The sequence below is a fragment of the Brachypodium distachyon genome, chromosome 1 (assembly GCF_000005505.3).
Source record: "Brachypodium distachyon strain Bd21 chromosome 1, Brachypodium_distachyon_v3.0, whole genome shotgun sequence".
NCBI classification, from domain to species: domain Eukaryota; kingdom Viridiplantae; phylum Streptophyta; class Magnoliopsida; order Poales; family Poaceae; genus Brachypodium; species Brachypodium distachyon.
In genome coordinates, this window is record NC_016131.3 from 20,019,710 (window position 1) to 20,034,973 (window position 15,264).

Here is a 15,264-nt window from a genome sequence, read left to right on the forward strand (position 1 = left end):
TCCACTTCTGTGTCTCCCTTCTCCAATATATCCGAATTTGCAAAGACTTGAATAACAGCTGCTCTGCAGGGCTGAGAATCCCTGCCACTACACGCAAACATATTTTGATGTTGAAATGGCCAGGAGCTGTGGCAAGTTCTTAGGTGAAAATGGCATTTGCGCCTCATATGCCTGCCAGTTCAAATGTTCAAATAGCATGCATGCTGTTGAACTTCACATCGGTTATTTCACTTGATATCAAACATTGGTCCTTATAATTTAGTAGCTGAAATGCCCGTGCGTTGCAACGTAACAACAAAATAAAATGATACATTCAAAACATGCATCAAAACCTCTCTTTGCTCTTCTTTAACGATCTCCAAATACCCCTTAAAAAAAGGTTTCTTCCGAAGATTGTGTCTCTGTACTCTAGTCTCTCAAAATAGAACAATACACTTCCTTCTGAAAATTATATAACATCACCCGGTCAAAGAAGTTTTGAAACGGAATCACTTATTTTTTATAGTTCTCTCCACTATCTCACTTCAGCCGTTAAAACAAAGAGTTAGAATTGGCAACAAATTTATGTTTTGGCAGCTCGATGTTCATTTATGAATATAGACATTTTATTTTGTTGAGTACGCCTATTCTGATTTTCCTTGTTTTCTGAAAGAGCTTATCAATATTAGATTAAATCAAGCCTAACTAATAAACTGGCAGTGCACGTGTAATTTTTTTCCAATTATTTGATCGAGTTGTTCGGCGGATCTGACTTGTGGTCAGTTCAGACGACTTGACGTCGTTGGCGTCTCGGCTATCTGACTGCTCGTAGTCATGTCTCTGCGTGGAGGCTGGAGTCCGTCTTATATGGCCGGCAAGTATTAAATGTGTCAACTCGTCCGCGGAAATTCGACCCAAGTGGGTAGGATATGGGTCGACGTTTACGCCCATAGGTATACCCGATGACTCGCACGATTAGTCATGGGTAGCGTATGGGTATAGTTTTATACCCATGAATACCCGATGGGTCGCCCAGTTAATATTTTAATTAAGTAAATATTATTTTTATCATATAATATGTGGACTCTTTGATGCAATAAGAATTAACTTATGAACCTGCTGTAAAATAAATAAATAAAAACCAAGTGCAAAATTGGCCTAATAGCCCTGACTCGATGACCCATCAACTTGGCATGTTTGGCCATTTTTCTTGCTCAATCTGGCTCACAGAAGAAAGGCATCGAGGCGCCTTCTCCCATCTCCCATTCTACACTCGGCCATCATCTCTCGTTCTCTCTACTATGTCCTAGGCGCCGTCACCATTCTCTCTCGCAGTCTGTCTCATCCGTTTCTTCTAACAATTCGCCATCTTCTCGTGTAATTTAGCCCTAAGAGGAGACTGCCGTGGCTGGGAAACGGAAGAGGGGATCAGCCGTGTGGCCGCGCCTGGGACACAGAGGGGACGACCGTGGCTTCGATTCCTTGCTCGATGGGTGCCAGATCAGGTCTCATCTTCCGACTTCCCTGGTGTTCCGGTGGAGCGATCTTTTTCTCGTCAGATTCGGAGTTGTTACCCGACTCTCGTAACCATCCCGCTGGCAATGGATTCCCTCGCGAAGTTCCAGTCCAATTCGGTGCAGGTAACGGGCTAGCCGGCTTAGTAGGCCTAATATATATGCAATCTTGGGGGCTCACATTTTTTTGGAAAGTTTGACAAACGACGGTGAAGGAAACGGTCCGTATTTTTTAGATGATTTTTTTTTTGAAAAACAGAGGCCTCCCTCCGGTTTCATTAAAGGAAACCATATAGTCTTACATAAATATTCAAAATTAGAACAACAAAGCTGAAGAGAAACACAACCACACAAGGCTGGAAACCCTCCAGGATCACAATCCTCGAAACAAAAGATTGCCCAGCAATACTAGAAACTACAGCTAAAACTTCTGAAAGTGCAACAGCCAGCAAAATTCCTTTGACAGTACTTCACCAGCTCTCATTCTTCAAGAAGCAAAGAGGGTAATGACAGGATCCATCCACACGAACGGTAGAACACCTTAGTCGCGACTTGCCACAACCGCCACGCCAAGAACACCATCAAAGAAGCTCCTGCACGACGGCTTTCTGCAAACCAGCCTAGTGATCAACAATCAAACAGATGGTGAAAACTAATAGAGGGACCATATTCGACCAAATGCTACAGAAACAAGCAACATTGCGAGTTTTCCACATTGTCCAAATGATAGCCCCAATACCAACTAACACCTTATATCTCTCTTTTTTGTTACATTGTAGAACCCATCTATCAAATAGGTCCTGAATTGAACAAGGTATACGAGAGAAACAAAAGTACATTAAACAAAACTCCAAACAGAATGTGCTAGAGAACAAGAGAAGCAGAGATCGATGATCAATGATCTTCTTCCTTTCGAGGAACAGACAAAGATCATCTCCCTTCCACCCTCACGACATTAACACAACTCTTGTTTAAAAGCTACCTTTACTTGCTAGCCAAAGAAACACCTAAAACCTCAAAAGGAAATAAGACACTCCACATAAACTAAAGTTAAGGTACTTGGGGCGCATTCAGTGCTCTGTAAAAAGAGCCAACTGAAAAACTATCCCTCACATCTAACAGGTATAACAACAATAAAAGTGAGAAGTAACAAATGAAGGAATTGAGCAGCTAGAGGATTCTAGCACTTCTGCAATCCATCACCATCACCTTCACCTTCCCAAAACCTGGCCAACCATCCAATCCAAATTAAACATCTACAGAAAATAAGAAAACAGCACTTTAAAAGCATGAAATGCTCATCAAGTCAACCACATATTGAGAAATAGAGCACTTTGTAACTCAGAAACCAACATAAAATGGGTATCATCTGCCTATTCCAGAATGACACAGCCTTAAAAGAATTAAAGGAAAAACAAGCCCCAACTCTCCAAATAGTGACAAACTGAGAACAGAAGCCCCCTCGAGCTCCTGACAAACAGTCGTCACCGGGAGGGGGGCATGGTGGCGTTGCCTCTTCCTCCTGCGTCCACGACCGATCCGCTGCCAGCCATCATCATCCCCATGCCGTTGCAGCGCGCCGCGACCGGCACCGCGACCGAGGCCAACCGTCGAACAGGTGATGTGCGCGACGGAGCCGGTGGGACGGGGTTGACAGTGGCAACCAGAGACAGGGAGGGTCCTGCTGCTGCGGAGAGTCGCAGAAGGAGAGCCCCGAGTCTCCGCTGCCAAAGCCGGCCTGGGCTGCAGCCACCGGAGTTCCTAGGTGGCTCTTGGGGTGAGATGCCGATGCGACATCCGAAACTTTTATACCATCGGCGCCCTTGTGAAGAATACATGAGAGCTCCTAATGTGAAGTTACAAACCAGACACACCTCCGCAGCATATGACTCCGACGTGGCGCAATTACATGATGTGTATAGAAGAAACAAATCACAAAAACACTGATGGGGATAACACCTTCCGAACCACCCGCTCCACATGCCCACACGCCGTCAAAATCACATCTTTGCCCGGAGGTCGCAGTAACATGCTTGTCAAGGTCCGTATTTTTTAGACAGGTATAGATAAAATGCTAATATGATGTCTTCACCCAGAAATAATTGAAACAGCCAGCTCACAAGTGCAGCAGACGACACAAAACGAACCAAAAAAACCTCCACTTATCTGAAGTTCCTTAATCCACATCGACCATTCTTTGCAATTTGCACGCATGGTACGTTTATACACACAGAGAAGAGTAGTTTACAATGGCGGACCAGGCGCCGTGCCGTGCCAGGGCCTAAGACCCAGGCGCGAACTTGGTGGCGAAAACCCAGGCGTTGTTGGCGACGGGGTCATCAAGGTGGTCGAAGAGGTTCTCCAAGGGCCCCTTCCCGGTAACGATGGCCTGCACGAAGAACCCGAACATGGAGAACATGGCGAGCCGGCCGTTCTTGATCTCCTTCACCTTGAGCTCAGCAAAAGTGACAGGGTCATCGGCTAGTCCCAACGGGTCGAAATACTGCCCGCCCGGGTAAAGGTCGTTGCCTTCCCCGACGCCGTCGAGCCCGTTGATGCGGAACCCTTCGACGAGGCCCATGAGGAGCACCTGCGAGCCGAGGACCGCCAGGATGCTCTGCGCGTGGACCAGGTTGGGGTTTCCCAGGTAGTCGAGCCCGCCCTCGGAGAAGATCTGGGCGCCCGCCTTGAACCACACGGGCTCCTTGAACTCCACGCCCACCCACTTCTGGAGCACCTCCGGGAACACGCAGCCGAGGGCGCCGAGCATCGCCCATCGCCCGTGGATCACCTCCAGCGCCCTGTTCCGGGCGAAGGCTTCAGGGTCGGCCGATAGCCCGGCCGTGTCCCAGCCGTAGTCGCCCGGGAACTCGCCGCTCAGGTATGACGGCGTCTGGGCCGAGAATGGGCCCAGGTACTTCACCCGGTCTGGCCCGTACCACAGCTCGTTGCTCTGCGACCGCACACAGAACAGAGAACACTTTGTTTAGCATTGCAGCTAGGCTGATGCTGTGGTGTGGTTGATTGAAGGAATTTTTGGGGAATGCACGTACCATGGAGATCCTGCCGTTGGACGCGGCGGCGGCGACGTCGCGGAGGGGGCTGGCGACGGCGGGGCGGGCGCCGAGGAATGGCGTCTTGCCGGCGACGGCGCGGGAGGCGGGGGCCATGAGGGTCGATACCATCTTCTGCGGCTCCGGCGTCTCAGTTTGCTGCTCTGCGAGGTGTTTGTTGGAGGACTTGAGAGAGGCGACGTGGAAGTATTTGTAGCACGAGTTTGCTGTGGAGGATTTGAGTTGAGGTGGAGAAGATTTCTGGATTTGGTTCGGGCCAATCGGCGGGCGGCATTGGATCGGTCGGGGTGTGGTGTTGCCACCTCGGATGGCTTCCCTATCCCGTCCCTCCCCATGTGTTTATCTGCCCGCCGCGCGCCACCGCATTTCTTTGCGTTGCGTGCCCGCGGTTGTTGTTGGGCCGGGCTGCATCTTGATGCCCCAACAAAGACCATATGAGCATGATGCTACTTCATTCGGAATTTCGGAGCTCCGGTCTTAATTGATGATCACCTCATTTTAGTCCCTAACTGAAAAACCCAATTTCTGTCGGCTGTCGTCAATACTACTCCGTCCATTCTATATTTCTTTTCGCGGCAAAAATTATGAAACCGAGAAAATACTAAATTACTAATTGTTAAAAATAGTAATGTATATTTGAGAATATTATAGAATAATTTGGATAATTGGGGAGTGTTGAAAATTAGCAATACATACTTGACAAGTCTATACAATACTTTGGATAATTAGAGAAGTAAGATATTTACAAGTAGCCTTCTGAGAAGATTGAAATATTCTAGAAGGCCTGAAAGGTTGCTTGAAGAGGGATGATATTTAACATGAAAGATCTTAGATTAAGCTCAATGAGTTAGTGAAAATTCTCTAGAACTAAGATGCTTGTAGAGTATTCTAGAGAATAGATATTTCTGAGTGTAAGATTTGGATGCTTGCCACTTGGCACTAATCCAACAATATTGTAATTCTATAATTAGAGTTGTGAGCTATCATGATTGAGTAGTATAGCTGTATATGTGAGTGTGAATAAATTTTTGATTTTACTTCTACTAAGTGTGATATCCGAGTAAAATAGGTGTGCATACGTCCTCGACACTCAGTGTCGAGGCTCCTGCCGAAATCTCTACATAATTAATTTCAATCAGCTTAGTAGATGCTTTCCCCACGGCCAAGGACCATGTACACGTGAAATTTCATATGGTTTATACAAAACTAAATGGAAAACATATGTGAATAACATGAATTAGTGCATCCTCCTCACCGATCTTTACAAGTCGTTGCCGCTCCCTCTGTAGCGGGTAAGATGACGTCTATGATTCTAGAAATTGTAGCGTTGACAAAACATTTTCTATAAGTCCAAAATTGCTAGTTTAAGTAGTATCCTCTTTGAAAATATAAATCACAACAACATTAATGAAGATGTTAAATCAACAAAAACAACCGCAAAACGAATTCTGACTTCTCTCCACTGCCCAGAGTCGTAAAATAAAAATAAAAAGACAAACAAAAGAATCGGGTTATTAACCCAAACCTTCGATAGATCATCGGAGAGGACCTCAGATCTTCAGATTATCATGTTATTTGAGTTAATTTGGACGCTGATAACTGCTCTGCGCCACTAGAGATGCATGTCATTCGCTTGAAGAAAAATAACCGTCGAGTTGCTGATGATGTGGCCGTTCTGTATCTACACGGTGTGCCACGTCATGTTAATGTCGGTGGTAGGTGCTGGTACGCAAGCTGGTGTGGTTCTCGGTGGCGAAGAGATGTCCATCATAGGGGATAAGATGGCGGACTCGTTGACGGCATCAACGACAGCACGACCACTAGTAGAGGACCTCTCCGCCTTCCTCTCTGGTGGTAAGTTAGAGGAAAGTCGACGTCATCAACGACAGCACGACCTGGTAGAGGACTTCTCCGCCTTCCTCTCCGGCGGCAAGTTAGAGGAAATGGTCGCAGGACCGCAAGCGTACTCGCACTCCAAAGCACCTCCATCATCATCCGTTTGTGGGCTGCCAAGAAGAATTCTTAATTTCAAAAACTGGGTTTAGTTTTGATTTCTAATGCGCATATGCAGGGAACAAGAGATGGAAGAAATTTTGTTGGCATAGTTAATTGTGCGGGGAAGCTAGTGTTTGAAGTTCAGTTCAGTGCCCTCTGACCTGAAGATTGATGGAGTTACTTTTTATCACGGTTGTAACACTTCTGTATGAAATTTATGTATTTATCAACCACTGAAATGATCATATTATGTAGTACCAGTGCAATATCCAAACTATTGCAGCCCACCATTCACAGGAAATCAAGCGATCACACGAAAATTAACAAATGATCTTGTAAAGATTGTATTCTATTTCACAGAGGAGTACATACAACATTGATTTTCATAGTTCATACTAGGCAGAGCGAACTGCATTATCCCCAACAAGTTTGCATTCAGTAAAGAAGCTAATTAAGCAGTGCAATACCATTCCCAATCCTTCCCTCATTTGTAGAATTTATTGAGTGTAACCACCGAGAATCTGCTGGTCAAATCATCAAATGATCCTTCCATCTCATTTTGCTTTGTGTAAACCAATCATCCAAGACCAGCACTAGTGGATGAACAAGTGTACCTTTTTTTTATCATAAAGACTGCCACTCAAGCATTTGTTAATTTGTCCACTCAAGCAGCTAACTCCGAAGAATTTTGAATTTTAATTGAGAATGCAATTGATAGTCTTAGCAAGGAGGTTGAAACTTGATTTAATTTTTTTTAGGGAACTCTATTTAAAATTGGAAGTCAAAGTAATCATGATGAGGGTTTTGAAGCACAAAGATACGTGAAACATATGAACATTTAGCTGCTGCGCGTTTGAAGAAAAATATGTCCAAGAAATAAAACTACAAAGAGAAAGCTAACTAGGATTGAAAAGTTTCACAAGAAGAAAAAGATTTTGAAGCAGGGAAGTTCCCTCTTAATTAGTTTTTTAAAAATTCCCGGAAACAACATAAAGTGATTAAAAAGCAGAAAATGGTTCTAGGAGCATCCAAAATGATTTTGAAGGTTACTGATCTGTTGATGGTATGTTCCATGTGCAACGCATTGAGATTGTAGTCATGACATACTGTTGTTTCAAGATACCAAATGCTCTGCAGGTTTCTGGTGTTGAAGACATTGATGCAGAAGAGACATTGATGCAGAAGCCATTGTAATGTAGCATTGAAATATTTAGAAGTATAGTGCTGTTGTATGTAGCACTCAGAAATTCAAAACTTTGCATAAGTGTAGGTAGCACTTCAAATTCAGAGATTTTCAGAACTGTTACATGCTCTTGCAGCTTGTGGTTAGAGATGGCAACATGTCCTGTGAATTGCTCTCTTTTCAACGGCGCACGCTTTGGAAATTATGCCCAGGCGGAGGCGACTCTTTGGGTGGTTTCTGACCAACCTGAGAGCTATACATGGATTTGGTCTTGGGGCAAATCACCACGTCACGAGTGATGTTGGTTACTGCAACGATATGCGGTGTGCTAAATATTATCCGAGGCTTCAGTATTCCCTTGTGTATGAGCTTATGTGGAGACATCCGGTCAGTATTCTTTCTCCGAATGGATCATTACTAGTTGTAGGGAAGGATTGGACAGAAATCAACTTCACCATAATGGGGAATGCATGGAGACAATATGCTTCCAAACTAACTTTGCAGGTGTTTCTCAGTACCCTACTGGTCAGATATCTAGCGGCTGGTTATAATTTAAAACTAGTATCTTCTCGTAGCCATAAACTTATTCTTGGAATCTGGGTATTCTATTGTTGCATAGTGTTGTATTAAGCACAATGGAATATTTGGGCCTTTTGATGCTGTCTGTTGCATATCAGGGACTCTGGACAGTGGAATCCAGGTCAGTTCTCGAAATAGACTGCTACGGAGTACTACTGTTATATCTCATCAATGGCAACCTGAATGTGCACTACATGCAGATCCAACACCCAAAATGGCTTTGCAGTTGCCCTTCCAGCCACTGCTAGACACATATTACCTTGATGCCTGCACCATGTTGTAGTGTGCTTTCTCAGATCTCTTATCAGGTCACGGCCGCTCGCTCGTTGTGCCCACCTACTCGATGTCAGGCTTGTCAGCCCCCGATGCCGATGCGGCCACGGACCCCTCTGCTTCGTCGCTTCCATTGCCCTGCTGCAGTACTGCCGGAGCCGACGCCGATGAGGTTGGCCCTTCATCATCTCGTGCCGACGGTTCGATTTTGGCGCTGCGCCTGCGGATCCGTCGGGAGATGGCCCCCTTGGCCCTCTCCCACAGCGACGGCCTCCGGACCCGAGGGACGAACATCCGGTCGAGCTCGTCCAGCCTCAGCCCGAGCCTCTTTATCGCCTGCTCGAGTTCCTCGTACTCCCGCCAGAGTTCCTCCGTGTCCCGCTCCACCTCTTCCATCCTCCGCTGCAGATCTTCCACTGTCCACGAGCCAGGAGCCGGAATGTTCTCCATCTCCCACTTGGCCTTGCCCATCCCCGGCTCGAGATCGTCGGCTGTCCACAAGGGACCGAGACCCATCTCGTCGATGCTCGCTCGTCGGGTGACTCCAACGCATCCGGTCGGCCGTGTGCTGAAGCAATTGATCAGCGCCATCGATCTCTCTAGATTTTATATTTTTCTTGAGAAGCCTCGCCGCACGCATTGGCCTTTTTATCAAGTTTATTACGGTGGCAATTAGCGGCAAAGCCGAGTCCATCCCGGTCTCGGAATCAGGCGTGGGCCGTGGGCCTTGGGATTAAGCTTCGGTGCCGGAACACTAGCCTCTTGAGTTAGGGGAACGTACGACGGCAAAGTCAAACTGGAGAAAGTATTTGATCTTATCTCGGTCTCTCTGGCCGCCTCTCTGCTGCACTGTACCGATCTCTCCTATAGAAACTCTATCTCTTATGCGTGTGATCATGTGTCCTGTCCGATTTCAATTAGTTCTGTGTGAAAATTGATCAATCTAAAAAGTTTCTACAAGTAAGGCAAATCTAACGAATCTATGCTGCTCTGCATGTTGAATCGGCTTCACCATCTCTTGTTCTAATATCTGTTCGCTCCTCTTTTGTCCCGGTTTGGATTGTTCTTGGATGGTGAGTTGCGTCAATATTTCTCGAGAGAATTTCATATTTGCCACTCAAAATTTGACCAAATGCTACTCAGAATTTGTCTGTTTCAAATATGCCGCTCAAATTTTGCATGGGTTACAAATATGCCATTACTGCTAGTTGACCGTTAAGCAAGAGATAAAAAGACAATTTTGTCATAGGGAGTATGTTGGTTTTCCCTTTACAACAAAGTACTCGTTTTAGAGAACTTGTAATTTCAGGTTTTTAAGATGTCACTAACACACCATTTCGGAGTAAGTTTCAGTAATAATGATTTTGGCATAAAAATTAAAAATTTCACCAACACTTCCCTTGGTTTTACTTAACATCACGAAATTTATAATAAATTTAGCAGAATAATATGCTAAAACTCATCATAATTTCAGCATACATGCTCACAAGCGTTCCAAGTTCCAACATGGTTTTGTTGGCCTCTCATATTTCATTTTTTTCTGTCCAGAACATGCAAGGGTATCCCTCCCGATCCAAAGAGGCCTGATTTCATTTCGTTCGAGCCGCGGTGTTGAAACTAAAGCTGGCCTATAACCAATCTACGGCAGTGCTCACTTCTCACAAAGAATGGCTTCAGCAACAAGCAGAGCTAACTTGAAAGCTGAAGCAAATTCGTTTGGCTAGTTTCATGTTTTTGTGCACATGGCATTGAAAATGAAAATCGTTTTGCATTGTACCTTAGGAAATAGAATTGCCACTGTTCCACAACCCTTTCTTCTTTCTAGACACTCGGTGTTGGTTTGCTAGCACACAACGAATATTTGCATGGAATGTACGTGCCAGTTCTATGTCTGACTCGATCGCAAGCACCGCACCACTCATCCTGGCCTGTTCACTCGCGCTTTCGAATAAAAAAGCGCGAGCGAACAGAAAAAATACTAGTTGTTTTACTTTCTCTTGGAATAGCAACAAATTAACTTACGAAAGAAAGAGAAAGATGAGTCGGCAGCTTTCCTGCCGAATTCCCGTGGGAGAGGAAACAACATTTGTCGTCTGCAAGAATTAGTAGTACTACAACATTTAAGTGCATATGCTACAACATGACATGCTCTTATGATCTTTTCCCCGTTACTTTGAAGAGATCGAATCTTGTTACCGAAAAAAGTTTTAATGATGGAAGCCAGGTGCGGCGACATACTACAACTTTTCTGTGCACAGAACCGTAGTAAAGTGCCAGAGGAAAATAGGATAACATAAGAAATTTCAGAATTGCTACGTTCTTTGCCATATTACACAGAACCGTAGTAAAGTGCCAGAGGAAAATAGGCACCATCCAATACTCCATAGGACTACAACTTTTCTGTGCAGCTGGAATCAGAGCAACATCGATCTGCATGTACATCTGGAGATATGCTACGACGTGGCATCTTCTATCTCCCGCTCGTTTAGACATGCCAACTCTTCCTAACAAAATTTGCTAGTTCACGCGACGTATTGAGAAATCGAAACGGTGACAATGGACGGCGCGCGCCTAATCAGTTGTGCAGATTGCAGCCCCCGCTGCGGCCACTGACCCCAATCTCCTTCGCCGCTTCCTCTGCCCTGCCGGACGTACGTGGAGACGCGCGGAACGGAATCGGCGATACAGGCACAAACACGCAGAGAAAAGAGTACTGGCGTTTATTCCTGAAAGCCAGGTCCGCTAGTGTTTACTTGGCCTTCGTCATCTGGTGCCGCCGGTACGATTTTGGCGCTGCGCCTGCGGATCCGCCGGCAGATGGCCCCCTTGGCCCTCTCCCACAACGACGGCCTCCGGACCCGAGGGACGGCGAACATCCGCTCGCGCTGCTCGTCCCGCCTCCGCGCGATCCTCTTTATCGCCTGCTCGAGTTCCTCGTACTCCCGCCAGAGTTCCTCCGTGTCCCGCTCCACCTCTTCCATCCTCTGCTGCCGATCTTCCACCGTCCACGAGCCAGGAGCCGGAACGTTCTCCATCTCCCACTGGGCCTCGCCCATCCCCTGCTCGAGATCTTCGTCGGCTGTCCACAAGGGACCGAGACCGATGCCCGCAGCTCGTCGGGTGACTCCAACGTATCCGGCCGGCCGTCTGCCGAAGCAGTTGATCAGCCCCATCGATATTTCGTCTTGGTCGCCTCGCCGCACACCTTGGCCTTTTATCAAGTTTATTTACGGGCGCAATTAGCGGCAGCACGGGACGACTTATGGAAGGAGACAGCAAAGTCGAGTCCATCCCGGTTTCGGAATCAGGCGTGCGCCATGGGCCGTTGTTCATGGGCCTTGGGCCGTGTGATTAAGCTCTTGGTGCCGGTACCCTAGGAACAAGACGGCTGTCATCCTAACGCGTGAGTCACCGAGAAATCACGCGTGCCACCAAAGCACGGAATCTTTTACTACCTGGCTGCAGCAGTCGAGCTCGAGACGAAGAAGGTGCCCGGAACGTACGACGGCAAAGTCGAGCTGGAGAAAGTTGTTGCGTCCGTCCTGACGGAGTGATGGGCCTGATTAAAACTGCTGGACTGGAATGTGTATTGATCTGTCTCGGTCTCTTTGTCCGCCTCTCTGCTGCACTGTACCGATCTCTCCCATAGCCAAAACCAATCTCTCTCTCTCTCTCTCTCATGCGTGTGATCATGTGTCCTGTCCGATTTCAATTACTTCTGTGTGAAAATTGAAAGTTTCGACACGTTTAAGTCTCCATTTGTCGAAATCAAAGAGTCTGCACTGAAAATGGTAAACCCCTTTCGTCAGGACTTATACGGTGGCCGTGTGTTTCTACGATGCTGATTGATGTGGTACTCTGAATTGCATCTGAGGAGCAGGGAGGCAAACGGAGAAGAGCATGCAGTAGGTGTATCCGTGTACGGTGCTGCGAGTCTGGGCGCATCTTCTAAGCGGATCCCCTGCAGAGTCGCTAGATCTGATCTCTCCCTCTGTCTCATCATTGGCATAACCAGTCACCAGTGACTCGGACAACCAGCTGTTTTAGAATGATTGTACTACGAGTATCTTTTTGTCTGAAATGCTTAGGACCGCAGTACTGTTTTTTAGCAAAGGAGTACCAATGTTTACTTGTTGATCAAGTATATTATGTGCTGCACCTTGACGGTACATTTTGTACATCAACGACGCGGTTTAATTACACAAGGTCGCCATTACTATCATCCATGTCACTGGCAGCATCAGCATCAGCATCGACGACGGCCGCCTCCTTCTGCTCCTCCTCCTCCATGGTGTCGGACATGCCCTTCCCCCTGGTCTCCGGCAGGCAGGCGGCGAACATGCCGAAGCAGCCGATGACGAGCCCGAAGACCCCGAATGACAGGAAGCTCCTCTGTCGGCCCAGCGCGACGAGCACCGGCGCCGCCACGCCGCCCAGCACGAGCGCCTGCCGCACCATCCCCACCGCCGAGTTCCGCACGGACGTCGGGAACAGCTCGATGGAGTACATCATCACGACGTTGAACGCAGTGCACGTCGCGAAGAAGGAGAGCAGCTCGGCGCCCATCCGCAGCCCCTGCCCCGGGATCACGAGGCACGCCAGGCTCGACACCCCCGCCAGCGCCGTGAGCGCGATCACCGAGCTCCTGCGGTTGATCCTGCCCATGAGGAGCCAGGACAGGATGGAGGAGGGGAGCTCTGCCAGCGCGTTGTACGTGACGCTCAGGTACAGGTTGGAGCCTCCCAGGTTGCCCACGTTGAGCGGCATGCCGTAGTAGACCATGCCGATGCCGAAGCTGGCCGTCATGATCGCCGCCAGCCTCCGCAGCGCCCACGGCCGCTCCCACATCGAGTGCAGCGCCGCGAACACGCTGCTGCTGCTGCTGCTGCTGTCGCTTGCGGCGGCCGCGTCCTCCTCCTGGTGCATGACGCAGGCGTGCAGCATGGAGAAGCTGGACGTGATGGCGCTGTTGCCGTTGAGCGCCGCGATCTGCCGCAGCGTCTCGATGGCGTCCTGCTTCCGGCCGCGCACCAGCAGCCACCGCGGGGACTCCTGGACGAGGAAGTAGAAGAGGATGGAGTAGCAGAGCGCCGGCAGGGACGTCCACAGGTACATGTTCCGCCACGAGGCCTCCTGGAACGCGTAGGCCAGCGCCGGGAGCGACAGGAACCCGATGGTGAAGCAGAAGAACCCGGCCACGCACACCGTGTCACGCCACCGTTTCCCCACGAGCTCCGTGGAGAGCACCAGCGTGCAGGTGCCCACCATGGACCTGCCGAACCCGGACACGAACCGCAGCGCCGCGTACACCCACACGTTGGGCGAGAACGCCGTGAGCACGCCGGCCACGGACATGGACACGATGGACGCCAGCAGCATCCGCCTGCGGCCCAGGAGCGAGTCGGCGAGCGTGGTCAGCAGGAAGCCTCCCGCGAGGCAGCCCGCGAAGAAGGAGGACGCCGGGAGGGACACGAGCGCCGGGCCGCCGGCGCACTTGAGCGACCACTCGGACACCACGGACGCCGATGCCGGCCGGTCCCACGCCCACGCGCCGGCCGGGAGCGCGCACGGAGAGGCCGCGCAGGACGCGCCCTCGGCGCCCGTGCAGTGCCACCCCGGCTCGGCGTCCGTGAAGACCGAGATGAACACCTGCTGCGCGTCGAATGCCCACGCGAAGGCCAGCAGCACGGCCTTGAGGAGCTGCGCGGCGCCCGTGGCGCCCATGTACGTCTCGATGGTGTCATCGATGGACGGCGCCTTATTCTTCTTATTCCCCGCCGGCTTGCCGGCCTTGTGGCTCGTCAGGAGCGGGGCGGTGGCCGTGTCAGCTGCCATTGGCGCAAGTGCGGTCGGTTGCCTGTGTTCTCTCCGGCTGCTCACAAAGCCTGAGTGGGGAACGATGCGAGCTACCGAGGGTATTTATACGCGCGCGCCCAAGTGTAGGCGCGGCATCGTGTACGTCAACGGCGCAGCTGCTCCACCAAAATTTCAACGCACAGGATCAGTTGGTACGATCAATTGGGGTATCCATCGACGCGCTGAATTATTAATGATGTCCAGTCAGCATATTGATTAGCATCCATGTTAGCAGCACTCTGGATGAATGGACCTGATGGTCCACGTAAGCGACAACCCATACACAAGTATAATCAGCAATCTTCTACTCCACGTACGTACTATATATATGCTCCAGCTGCCGCCATCACGTGGAATCCTGTCATGACTCATGATATATGTATATCCTACCTTAATCTGATTTTCTAATAGAGGCTCTTTTCGAGTTCCCATATTAATCCTAGAAAGCGTTTCTTTGTATTTACGTAAACTGTTGCTGGACAGTTGGATCTTAAATATGCGGCGGCGATAAAATATTCTTGTCTAGCAGATCGAGGCACGTAAGCGGAAGAATAATTGAAGTTGATCTAAAGAATAATTGAAGTTCAAAAAATAACGGAAAAAGAATTGTATTCTGATGAGCAGAATCCGTGAAGGAGACGCACGTATAATGGTATGTGTACGGGCAATTGGCATATCACAACGTGACAAGGTCAAGCACGTGTACGTACTAGGCGAGCACTTGTTTTTAACTTATACGTAACGTAATACCTAACCTAAACCAAGGCAGCATATGCATACCAATGGAAATAAGGGTTATCCGGATAAGAAC

General features: G+C 48.7%; 2 protein-coding genes across 2 annotated transcripts; both read right to left on the bottom strand.

The window, feature by feature from the left end:
- Positions 1 to 3,627: 3,627 nt before the first annotated feature.
- Positions 3,628 to 4,756, bottom strand: LOC100836842 (chlorophyll a-b binding protein of LHCII type III, chloroplastic). Its single transcript, XM_003562850.3, has 2 exons — positions 4,547 to 4,756; positions 3,628 to 4,446 (listed from the first exon to the last, which is right to left on the bottom strand). The coding sequence occupies exons 1-2, from the start codon at positions 4,676 to 4,678 to the stop codon at positions 3,775 to 3,777; spliced, it is 804 nt and encodes a 267-aa protein (XP_003562898.1). The 5' UTR covers positions 4,679 to 4,756; the 3' UTR covers positions 3,628 to 3,774.
- Positions 4,757 to 12,698: 7,942 nt separating this feature from the next.
- On the bottom strand, positions 12,699 to 14,502 carry LOC100830393 (organic cation/carnitine transporter 2). Its single transcript, XM_003562828.4, has one exon. It carries the CDS (start codon positions 14,430 to 14,432, stop codon positions 12,795 to 12,797), a length of 1,638 nt encoding a protein of 545 aa, XP_003562876.1. The 5' UTR covers positions 14,433 to 14,502; the 3' UTR covers positions 12,699 to 12,794.
- Positions 14,503 to 15,264: the final 762 nt, after the last annotated feature.

Bases quoted from the DNA above. Each gene is read 5' to 3' on its own strand.
- LOC100836842 (XM_003562850.3), bottom strand. From the start codon at position 4,678: ATGGTATCGACCCTCATGGCCCCCGCCTCCCGCGCCGTCGCCGGCAAG. The intron at 4,447-4,546 runs GTACGTGCATTC...GTGCGGTCGCAG, and splicing joins CCAACGGCAGGATCTCCATG to AGCAACGAGCTGTGGTACGG.
- LOC100830393 (XM_003562828.4), bottom strand. From the start codon at position 14,432: ATGGCAGCTGACACGGCCACCGCCCCGCTCCTGACGAGCCACAAGGCC.